The following is an 11,956-nucleotide window of genomic DNA, read 5'->3' as shown; positions in this document are numbered from 1 at the left end:
CTCAATCAAAGATCACCAGACATACCAAGAGACAGGAAAAGATGACCCATAAAGTAGAAAATAATCAACTGAACCCAACCCCAATCAAAGATCACCAGACATACCAAGAGACAGGAAAAGATGACCCATAAAGTAGAAAATAATCAACTGAACCCAACCCAGAACTGATGCAGATGTTAGAACTGGTAGAGGAGACATGAAAACAGATATTAAAATTGTATTCTCTGCATTCAAAAGGTTAAGTAGAGATGTAGAATATATTTTAAAAAACTCAAGTAGAACTTATAGAGACAAATAATAAAATGAATGAGATTCATAGAATGGATATTACAGAAGAAAAGACAGTGGACGTAAAGGCATGAATAAAAACTATGCAAAATGAAAGATACAGGAATTTTTAAAAGTGAAAAGAGCATTAGTGAACTGCACACACTCCATGTGACTTAATATACAGGTAAATGAAGAAAAGAATATTTGAAGCAATAATAATAATATGTCTTAATATATATGTAATTGAAGAAAAGAATATTTGAAGCAATAATGGTCACAGAAATTCCAAACTTAATGAAAACTCTAAACCCACAGTTCTAAGAGAGTCAACAAAGTCCAACCTCAACAAACATGAAGAAAAGTACACCAAAGAACATCGTAATCAAATTACTCATAACCAGTTATTTTTTAAAAAATCTTTAAAAATACTTAGAGAATTTTTGTGAAGAAAGAGATAAGCTGATCCTAAAATTCATATGAAAATGCAAGGCACCCAGAATAGGCAAAACAATCTTGAAAAAGAAGGAAGTTGGAGGACTTACCCTCCCAATTTCAAAACCCACTACAGAGCTACTGTAATCAGGATAGTGTAGTGTTAGCATAATGAAAGACATTTAGATGAATGAAACAGAATTTAGAGTCCATAAATAAACCCACACATTTAGAGAAAATCAAATTTTGACAAGAATTCCAAGACAATTCAATGGGGAAATAGTCTTTTCAACAAATGGTGCTGAGACAACTGGGTATCCACATTAAAAGAACAAACTTGGGCCCTTACTTCGTATCATATACAAAAAAAACAAACAAAAAAACAAAACAAAAAAACCTCAAAATGGACCAAAGACCTAAATACATGAGTTACTACAGGCACAGGTGTTTAACTCTTTATAACCTTGGATTAGGCAATAATTTCTTAGAAATGACAACTAAAGCACAAGCAACCAAAGAACAAGTAGATAAATTGTATTTTATTAACATTTAAAACCTTTGTTGAGGCCAGGAGTTTGAGGTTACAGTGAGCTATGATTATACCACTGCCCTCCAGTCACAGTGCCATGAACCACTCACCATGCCCCTGAACTTCTCCTGAGAGGCTTCCTGATCAAGCCATCTGACAACCTTCAAAAGGGACCTCAAGGGAGTGGTTGGGGTAGGCTGGACTCACCCTTCTTGACCCCCTCACCTTACTCCATGAGGTCCACTTCCAAACCTTCCTGGGCTTCTGTTCCAGCCAGGATGCCTCTCACAGAGATGAGATCCCTCAACCCCTTACCCCAAGGGGCTCCAGACTGGGGGCCTGTCTTGGCCTTAGCTCCCAGAGAGCTTTCCATCAGCCACAAGACTCTAAGGCCCCAAATCCTGCCTGGCCTGAGACGAATGCTCTCTGAATCATCCTCAAGACCAACTCAGGAGCCCCTACACCACCCACCCTGGAGACACCAAACCAGACGCAGTACTCACAGTCCACACGGAGCTCAGCCTTGGTGGAGGAGACACCCATGCTGTTCTCAGCCAGGCAGCGGTAGACACCCATGTCTGCTGGCACCACGGCTGTGATGATGAGCTGATGGCCACCCTGTTGGTCTTCATTAATCATGTAGTGGTCATCCTCCTCCAACAACTTCCCATCCTTGAACCAGCGCACACTGGGCATGGGCTGACCTCTCACCACGCAGTCAAAGCTCACAGGATACCCATCCTGTACTTCCTGGTTCTGCAACTCGGTCAGGAACACTGGGGCTGGGATAGATGGGTGATTTAGCCCCAGGGAACAATGATCACGTCTGGCTGCCACATACATGCAAGTTGCCACCAGATGAATGGTTTGACAAATATGATGTACAGAGCAATCATTCATATGGGAGCGTTCATAGACCCTGACAGCTTAACAGAATGGTATCTTTGCCTGCTAAGGTTCTCTCTCTTTCTTGTTCTCTAAGAATTCTGTTTGCCAGCTTGGTTCGCAGGCTGCTCTGAGGCAAAAGCGATAAAGGGCTGGAAACAGGGAGGAAAAGGGAGGTAAAGCAAAGATAAAGACTGTGTGGCCTGTAAGTCCAGGAGGAGCAGGTGAGGGATTTGAAGCAAGACAGAGGCTCAAAATTGGAGAGAAGTTTCAAGAAATAACACTGTGGGTCATTCATCATACCCTCTTTAACATTCCTAGAGAGATACAAGTAAATAAGTAAATGGCTTTTTAATTACTCCTAGATGCTGGAATGGGAAACGGTAGCAGACTGGACCATGAGGAGTGCAGCATTTTATACAGGTTTCAGAGTCTCATTTTTTTTTTTTTTTTTTTTTGAGACGGAATCTGGCTCTGTCGCCCAGGCTGGAGTGCAGTGGCCAGATCTCAGCTCACTGCAAGCTCCGCCTCCCAGGTTCACTCCATTCTCCTGCCTCAGCCTCCCGAGTAGCTGGGACTACAGGCGCCCACCACCTCACCCGGCTAGTTTTTTGTATTTTTTAGTTGAGACGGGGTTTCACCGTGTTAGCCAGGATGGCCTCGATCTCCTGACCTCGTGATCCACCCATCTCGGCCTCCCAAAGTGCTGGGATTACAGGCTTGAGCCACCGCGCCCAGCCTCAGAGTCTCATTTTTAAAAAATTCTAGAGAGTGAATACAAATGACCTTTGAACAACATGCATTTGAACTGCATGGGTCCACTTATGTGTGGATATTTTTCAACCAAAGTGGATTAAAAAATACAGCATCTGTGGGATGCAAAACCCTGTATAGGGAGGGCTGACTTTTCATATATATAGGTTCTGCAGGGCTGATTTGGGGACTTGAGTATGTGTGGATTTGGGTACACATAAGGGTTCTAAAATCCATCCTCTGTGTATACCAAGGTAGAACTGCATTCCCATTCTCATTTCACAGATGTGAAAGATGAGGTACAAAGATGCTAAGCAGCTTCCCCCAAAGCACATAGTTAGTAAGAGACAGGGTTGGAGCTCAAATTCAGCTCTATTTAACTTCAAAGTCAGGGCTTTTCACACCTCAGTGGGCTGCACCTACAAAGAACCCAATAGTGGGCACGGGTAACCCCTTAAGCTTGCAGCAGACTCTGGATCCTTCTCCCCTGCCTCTCCCTGCCTCTGCACCCTGGTTCGTGACCCCAGACCGAGGCTGTGTGCAGACTCACCAGCATCAGAAGTCAGCAGGCTGGGCAATGGCTCTGGAGGCACCACAGGGGCGGGGGCCTCTTTGCTGATGCGCATCTCTACCCTCCGAGGCCCCTCCTCCACCAGGTTGATCTCCACCCCGATGCCCAGTGTGGCAAACATCTCCTGGAAGCGAGTTACTGCCTGGCGGGCCTCAGTGAGTGCCTCAAAACGGATGCAAATGAAATGCTCATCTTCACGGTATGTCTGCCAGTCCACGGGCTCCTCTGGCTCTGCAGGGCCCTCATCTGCACTCAGGAAGAGCTCCTCGTCTGAAACCTCAGCCGGGCTTTTGGTGCGGAAGAGCCGGTGCAGCCGCCGGGCAGCCCGGCGGAAGGCATCGTCCAGCTCACCCCCAGAGGAGCTCTCGGCCTCACTCTCTGTCCCACTGACCACCACGCAGGCACTGTGGGCCACCTGGCCAAACTTGTTGCTCACCTGACAGGTGTAGTGGCCAGCATCAGCATGGTCCAGGCCAGTGATCAGCAGAGAACAGGTGCCATCCCCAAGCTGGTCGATGTGATGGTGCCGCCCGTCGGTCAGCTCCACACCATCCTTCAGCCAGCAGGCTCGCACATCTGCCTTGCTGGCCACGACACACTCCAGCCGCAGGGCATCCCCTACCTGTGCCTCAGTGTCCCCAAATGCGTGGGAGAACATAGGCCCTTCCTGCTGCTTCATCTCCTTCCGGACCTTGTAGCCCTTAAAGGCAGCCTGGATCTTCACAGCTGCCTTGTCCATTGAGGGATCAATGGACACCAGGTCTTTGGTGCTCAGGTCTCCCAGCGGTGGGCGCACAGCAGCCAGCGGCTCCTGCTGCTGCTGTGGCTTCACAGAGGGGGCTGCTGGGGCCCCAACCTGTGGGCACAGAGCCTGTCGTCATGGTGAGATAGGGAATTTGAGGCCAGGAACAGGGCATGACTGGTGTGGAATGCATGGCAGGGGCAGCTCCAGGTCTTGCTCCAGTATGCCCTTTTTCCTCCTACCGATTGGACCAACACTAGCTTCAATTTGACCTAGATGTCTGACAGCACCTTCCATAAAGCAAGCCCACTTCCTGGAAATCACTTTACACAATCACTCAGACCACGATGAACAGGGTTGTGAAGAACACCATGAAGAGACCAGTTCCAACTCTTCAGGCAAAAGTTTTAATGGTCAGATGTGTATATGAATGGATGGATGCAGGGTGGATGGAGAGATACATTGATTAATGGATGGTTGAATGGGAGAACAGGTGTATGGATGGATGGATAGATGGATGGGTGGGTGGGTAGCTGGTGGATGAGTGAATGGTTACACAGATGGTAGTATGGGTAGATGAGTGGGTAAACAGGCTGACAGACAAACAGACAAACAGGTGAACAAGTACAGGAATAGATTATGGACAAATGGTGGATGGATGGGTGAAACAGTAGGTGCATGGATGATAAACAGCAGATGGATGGAGTTGTATGGTTGTATAGGTGGGTAAACAGGCTGACAGACAAATGAATGAACAGGTGAACAGGTGCAGGAGTGGCAGATGGATAGTAGATGGATGGATGAATGGAATGGAATGGAATGGAATGGAAGGATGGTGGGTGGATGGTAGATGGATGGATGAATAACAGGATGGTGAGTAGATACATGAATGGATAGTGGGTAGATGGGTGCATATCAGATAGGAGAATGGGTGAATAGATGAAAAGAAGGAAGGATGGAAGTATACATGGGTGGACAAATGGAAGGATGGTAGATGGATGAATGGATACATGCATAGATGGAAGGATTATGGAAAGATGATGAATGGACAGATGGTAAGATGGTGAACAGATGATAGACGGATGAGTATATAGATGGCAGATGGGTGAATGCATGACTAGATGGAAGGAAGAATGTGTGCATGGATGGATAGATGGTGGATGAATAGATGGAACAAAGGAAAGAAAGATGAACATATGAATAGATGGCAGATGAAGGAATAGATGAAAGGAAAGAAAGATGGACACATAAATAGATGGGTAGATGAAAGAAAGAATGAATGCATGAATGGATGAATGAATGAAAGGAAGAATGGATACATGGATGGATGGATAGAAGGAAGAATAGACAGACGCATGGATTGAAGGATGGATGGTGGACAGACAGAAGAGAATAAATGCATGCATTGATAGATGGATCGTGTATGGATGGATGGAAGGATGGATGAATAGATGGATGGATGGTAGATGGATGATCCATAAACAGATGAAAGTAAGGAAAGACAGATGTATGAATGGATGGATTAGGTAGAAGGATGGAAGGACGGAAAAACGGATGCCTGAATAGATGGATGGGAGTTGGATTGAATAGATGGATGGCAGCTGGATGAATGAAAGGATGGGTGGATGCATGGATGGATAGATGCATAGATGGATGAATGGTGGATGGGTGGATGGAAGGAAGGATGGATGGATCGATGGATGCACAGATGGGTGGATGAGTGGTTTAGATGGATGGATGCATGAATGAATGGATGAATGGTGGATGGATGCATAGATGGGTGGATGAATGGTGTATGGATGAATGTATGCATGAATGAATGGATGAATGGTGGATGTATGCATGTATGGATGGATGGATGAATGGTGGATGGATGGATGCATGGATGGGTGGATGAATGGTGGATGGGTGCATGAATGGATGGATAGATGAATGGTGGATGGATAGAGGAATGGTGGATGGATTGATGCATGGATGGCTGAATGAACGGTAGATGGATGCATGGATGGATGGATGGATAGATGAATGGTGGATGGCTGGATGAATGATGGATAGAAAAATGCATGCATGGATGGATGAATGGTGGATGGATGGATGCATGGATGGGTGGATGAATGGTGGATGGATGCATGGATGGAGAGATAGATGAATGGTGTATGGATGAATGGATGGATAGAAAGATGCATGGATGGATACATGGAAGGAAGGAAGGAAAGATGGATGAATGGATGCATGGAAGGAAGGAAGGAAAGATGGATGAATGGATGCATGGAAGGAAGGAAGGAAAGATGGATGAATGGCACATGAGTGATGAATGGAAGATGGATAGATGAGTAGATGCATAGATGGGTGGATGAATGGCGAATGGATGAATAGTGGGTGGATGGATGGATGGATGGATGGATGGATGGATGGATGGATGGTGAAGGTCTCAGACCTCTCCTTGCAGGCCAAGTTGGGGGGCTCACCTTGCTGGCCAGTGGTGAAGTGCCTTGCCTCCCAGCCTTCTTGAGGTAGGTGACCAGGGAAGGGGTGCCTGCCCGGGACTCATCATCAGAGCTGGTGTGTGAGAGGTCAGCCTCTCCAGTGCGTGCCAGCTCATCAGCCGTGGAGTAGCCTTCGGAGAGATCAGGTGCCACCTCCTCTGCCTCCTGTGGCAGGTGCTGTGAGCGGCCATCCTCCTCAGGCAGCTCGCTAATGGAGTCTAGCGTGGGCTCACGGCTCATGCGACGTTTTCGAGCCAGGGCCTCCCACAGTTGGTGCAGGTCGCCCTCCTGGGCTGCCTCGAGGGGCAGGCTGGGCTGAGGAGGGGCCTCATCCACAGAGGCTGGGCTCAGTGCCACTGAGGAAGGGAAAAGACTGGTCAGTGGGCTAGTTCAGAGCCGTCAGCCCAGACCTCAGTTGCTTATCAGTATGTAGCTGGGCTGTGGCCTTGCTAGGCCTCTACCCCCACCTGGCACTAGCTACTTCAGATGGCACAATCTTTGCAAGTCTCAGAGCCCCTGAGCCTTGGCTCCCCGACTTTGAGTGAGGCCACAGTCTACCTCCCTGCACAGGGTATGTGATGACCGGAACAGGAAAGGACTCTGCAAAAGCAAATTGGGCTGATTTGAGCCTTTCTGGTCCTGCTTCTGGGATAGAGTGCCTAGACTCATGGGGGTGCTGGCTGCCATGCAGGGAGGATCAGGCTCAGAGTTCAGGGGACAGGCCTCAGAGTGTGGGAGGGCTCGGAGCACTGGGGTTTTCAGGGGGTTCAGAGTACAGGGGATGTCTGTGTGCAGGGGCCCAGAAGCTTAAAGGGACCAGAATAGGAGAACCAAGGGCTGTACCACCCAGGACCTGCTCAGGGACAGGCAGGCTGGCCTAGGCCATCAAGACTCTGCAACATGGGGTTTACCACATCTCCCTATGCAGCCTCAGTCTCTCCTATGTGATGGGATCCTCAAAAGGACCCTCAGCCCTTCCCTAAGAGAGCCTGTGAGAGGAAGGCCAAGCTGCACCCCCACACCAAAGCCCCCCACCCTGGAACCTGGAAGGACAGGGATGACACACCCTGGAAGGTGGCAGCCGTGGGGCAGGCGGAGCCCTGGGCTGGGCCACAGTGGTACTCGCCCTGGTCTTCTGCCGTGAAGCCCCTGATCACCAGCATCTGTCGCCGACCCTGGGAGACCACCTCGAACCGCCCACTGGGCTGGATGCTCTCCGTGCCCTTGTGCCAGATGACCTCGCCAGCCTCAGCTGCCACCTCAAGCTCCAGACAGACATCCTCACCAGCTGCCACCTGCCGGCTCTCAGGGGCAGAGGGCTGGGGAGGCACAGGCTTCGGTGGCTCTGCTGGGGAACNATGGATGCATGAATGAATGGATGAATGGTGGATGGATGCATAGATGGGTGGATGAATGGTGTATGGATGAATGTATGCATGAATGAATGGATGAATGGTGGATGTATGCATGTATGGATGGATGGATGAATGGTGGATGGATGGATGCATGGATGGGTGGATGAATGGTGGATGGGTACATGAATGGATGGATAGATGAATGGTGGATGGATAGAGGAATGGTGGATGGATTGATGCATGGATGGCTGAATGAACGGTAGATGGATGCATGGATGGATGGATGGATAGATGAATGGTGGATGGCTGGATGAATGATGGATAGAAAAATGCATGCATGGATGGATGAATGGTGGATGGATGGATGCATGGATGGGTGGATGAATGGTGGATGGATGCATGGATGGAGAGATAGATGAATGGTGTATGGATGAATGGATGGATAGAAAGATGCATGGATGGATACATGGAAGGAAGGAAGGAAAGATGGATGAATGGATGCATGGAAGGAAGGAAGGAAAGATGGATGAATGGATGCATGGAAGGAAGGAAGGAAAGATGGATGAATGGCACATGAGTGATGAATGGAAGATGGATAGATGAGTAGATGCATAGATGGGTGGATGAATGGCGAATGGATGAATAGTGGGTGGATGGATGGATGGATGGATGGATGGATGGATGGATGGATGGTGAAGGTCTCAGACCTCTCCTTGCAGGCCAAGTTGGGGGGCTCACCTTGCTGGCCAGTGGTGAAGTGCCTTGCCTCCCAGCCTTCTTGAGGTAGGTGACCAGGGAAGGGGTGCCTGCCCGGGACTCATCATCAGAGCTGGTGTGTGAGAGGTCAGCCTCTCCAGTGCGTGCCAGCTCATCAGCCGTGGAGTAGCCTTCGGAGAGATCAGGTGCCACCTCCTCTGCCTCCTGTGGCAGGTGCTGTGAGCGGCCATCCTCCTCAGGCAGCTCGCTAATGGAGTCTAGCGTGGGCTCACGGCTCATGCGACGTTTTCGAGCCAGGGCCTCCCACAGTTGGTGCAGGTCGCCCTCCTGGGCTGCCTCGAGGGGCAGGCTGGGCTGAGGAGGGGCCTCATCCACAGAGGCTGGGCTCAGTGCCACTGAGGAAGGGAAAAGACTGGTCAGTGGGCTAGTTCAGAGCCGTCAGCCCAGACCTCAGTTGCTTATCAGTATGTAGCTGGGCTGTGGCCTTGCTAGGCCTCTACCCCACCTGGCACTAGCTACTTCAGATGGCACAATCTTTGCAAGTCTCAGAGCCCCTGAGCCTTGGCTCCCCGACTTTGAGTGAGGCCACAGTCTACCTCCCTGCACAGGGTATGTGATGACCGGAACAGGAAAGGACTCTGCAAAAGCAAATTGGGCTGATTTGAGCCTTTCTGGTCCTGCTTCTGGGATAGAGTGCCTAGACTCATGGGGTGCTGGCTGCCATGCAGGGAGGATCAGGCTCAGAGTTCAGGGGACAGGCCTCAGAGTGTGGGAGGGCTCGGAGCACTGGGGTTTTCAGGGGTTCAGAGTACAGGGGATGTCTGTGTGCAGGGGCCCAGAAGCTTAAAGGGACCAGAATAGGAGAACCAAGGGCTGTACCACCCAGGACCTGCTCAGGGACAGGCAGGCTGGCCTAGGCCATCAAGACTCTGCAACATGGGGTTTACCACATCTCCCTATGCAGCCTCAGTCTCTCCTATGTGATGGGATCCTCAAAAGGACCCTCAGCCCTTCCCTAAGAGAGCCTGTGAGAGGAAGGCCAAGCTGCACCCCACACCAAAGCCCCCCACCCTGGAACCTGGAAGGACAGGGATGACACACCCTGGAAGGTGGCAGCCGTGGGGCAGGCGGAGCCCTGGGCTGGGCCACAGTGGTACTCGCCCTGGTCTTCTGCCGTGAAGCCCCTGATCACCAGCATCTGTCGCCGACCCTGGGAGACCACCTCGAACCGCCCACTGGGCTGGATGCTCTCCGTGCCCTTGTGCCAGATGACCTCGCCAGCCTCAGCTGCCACCTCAAGCTCCAGACAGACATCCTCACCAGCTGCCACCTGCCGGCTCTCAGGGGCAGAGGGCTGGGGAGGCACAGGCTTCGGTGGCTCTGCTGGGGAACAACATTCATGGACAGAAGACAGGCTCCATCAGCAAAGATGCACCCAGGGTGCAGGCCCCACCCCTGGGGAACCCTCCCTCCTCCAGCTTGTGGGGGCTGTGAACTCCCCAGGCCCCAGTGAAGCAACTCACCAAGCCGCACAGTCTGGGGCAGGTGAACCGGTTCCCCAGCACCCACTGGGCCCACAGCTGCCACACGGAAGCGGTAGGTCTCCCCGGGGGCCAGGCCATCCACCACACACTCGGGTCCAGGCACCAGCTCATGGCACAGCTGCCACTGGCCCGTGGCCCCCTCCTTCACTTCCACGCGGTAGCCACAGAGACCACCGCCTCCATCACTCATGGGAGCTGCCCAAGACAGTGTCACAGTGTGGCTGCTGTGAGCCACCACTTCAGCATCCTCTGGGGGGTCAGGGAGGCCTGGGGAAAAGGGGAACCAGTCAGGGGGGTGGCTCCCTGTGGGCACTAACAGCCCCTCTGGAAGCCACTGGGCTCTGCTACTGGCTGCAGGTGGTGTGGCTGCACCCGAAGGCAGCGTGCTGCTGTACCCAGTGGCCCAGCCCATCTCAGGGAGTGAGGGATGCTGTCCAGGCCCCGTGGTGGTGCACTTGCGTGTCACATGGAGACTATATGTGCCCAGAGCCCACCCAGTGTGGAGAGCCCCTGGCGGTCTCTGCACCTCCTGTCTCCCCAGAGCTGGGCTCAGATCTGCATTAGGAGTTGAGGGAGCTGAGGGGGAGGTGGAGCAGAATGAGGGGACTTTGGCCTTATGAACCCACAAGGTGGTAGACTCATGCATCGTTATGCCTGGCCAAGGGCAGCCTCCCAGACTCCCACGGTCAGGCCCACATCTGCAGGCAGTCAACCCCAGGCTCTGCAGTGGGCAGATACTGCAGAATCCAGCCCGGGATGGTCACCTACGGACCCGCAAGCTCTGGAAGCCGGGCGGGCCCCAGACCCGACCTGCAGGGGAGGGAGAAGGGAGTCCGCCCACCACCCACCCAGGACGGTGAGTCGCGCAGAAGACACGGCGTCGCGGCAAGCGAAGGTGACCTCCCCGGCGTGGAGGAGCTGGGCGCTGCGCAGCAGTAGGGTGTGGTGACTGCCGTCGGCGGTGACAGTCCAGTCGGCGTCATGCGGCTGCACCGCCGCACCATTGATGTACCAAGACGCCTCTCCGACGGGCACCACCTCGCTGAGCGTGCAGGTGAAGAGGGCCTGCGCGCCGGCCCGGACCGCCGCATTTTTCAGCGGCTCCAGGATCTCCAGGCGCCAGCCTGTGGGTGTGCCCGAGGAAGGGGTGTGAGGGCAAGGGCCGGAGCAGGGCCTGGACTTCAGACCCTCGCTTCATCCCACCTGCGTGGGTGGGAGGGGTCTGGGAGACCGAAGCTCCCCACTTGCGGCCCCAGCAAATCCTTCTCCCAAAGTCAGCCCAGCCTCTCGCGGGAGACACCTCTCATCTGGCCCCCAGTCATGCCTGCCTTCAACCCAGCCTCCTGTGGGTCCCAGAGACTAACACGTCCCCCTCCTGGCTCCGGAGAGCCTCTGTTCTCGGCGCACGGCGAACACACCGTGCACCCCTCCTGAGCCTCGGGTCCCGGGGCTTCTACCCACTGCGGAGCGGGTGGCTCCCAGCCTCAGGTGGGAGGGGCCGGCCCCTGGCTAACCCTGCCCCTTGTGCCGCTCCCTTCCCCGGCCCTGCCAGCAGCACCAGGGCCTCAGCGTCTCTGCAGCGCGGGCGGCCCAGCTTCCTGCAGGAGGGTCTTGGAGACTGATGTCCCCTCTGCAGCCGCAGCCCCCCAGCCCCGCCCCCTCTGCCACCCCG

General features: G+C 52.6%; 1 protein-coding gene across 1 annotated transcript in view; it reads right to left on the bottom strand.

Annotated features, from left to right (window-relative positions):
- OBSCN (obscurin, cytoskeletal calmodulin and titin-interacting RhoGEF) overlaps window positions 1-11,956 on the bottom strand; it is a 178,955-nt gene that overhangs the window by 51,383 nt on the left and 115,616 nt on the right. The window contains 6 exon segments of the mRNA XM_017883818.1: window positions 1,735-2,013; window positions 3,420-4,296; window positions 8,762-9,135; window positions 9,842-10,123; window positions 10,264-10,551; window positions 11,133-11,408. Coding sequence (XP_017739307.1) covers window positions 1,735-2,013; window positions 3,420-4,296; window positions 8,762-9,135; window positions 9,842-10,123; window positions 10,264-10,551; window positions 11,133-11,408 — 2,376 coding nt within the window.

The sequence above is a fragment of the Rhinopithecus bieti genome, unplaced genomic scaffold (assembly GCF_001698545.2).
Source record: "Rhinopithecus bieti isolate Rb0 unplaced genomic scaffold, ASM169854v2 scaffold_14404, whole genome shotgun sequence".
NCBI classification, from domain to species: Eukaryota; Metazoa; Chordata; class Mammalia; order Primates; family Cercopithecidae; genus Rhinopithecus; species Rhinopithecus bieti.
This window is presented reverse-complemented; position numbering and strand designations above follow the sequence as displayed.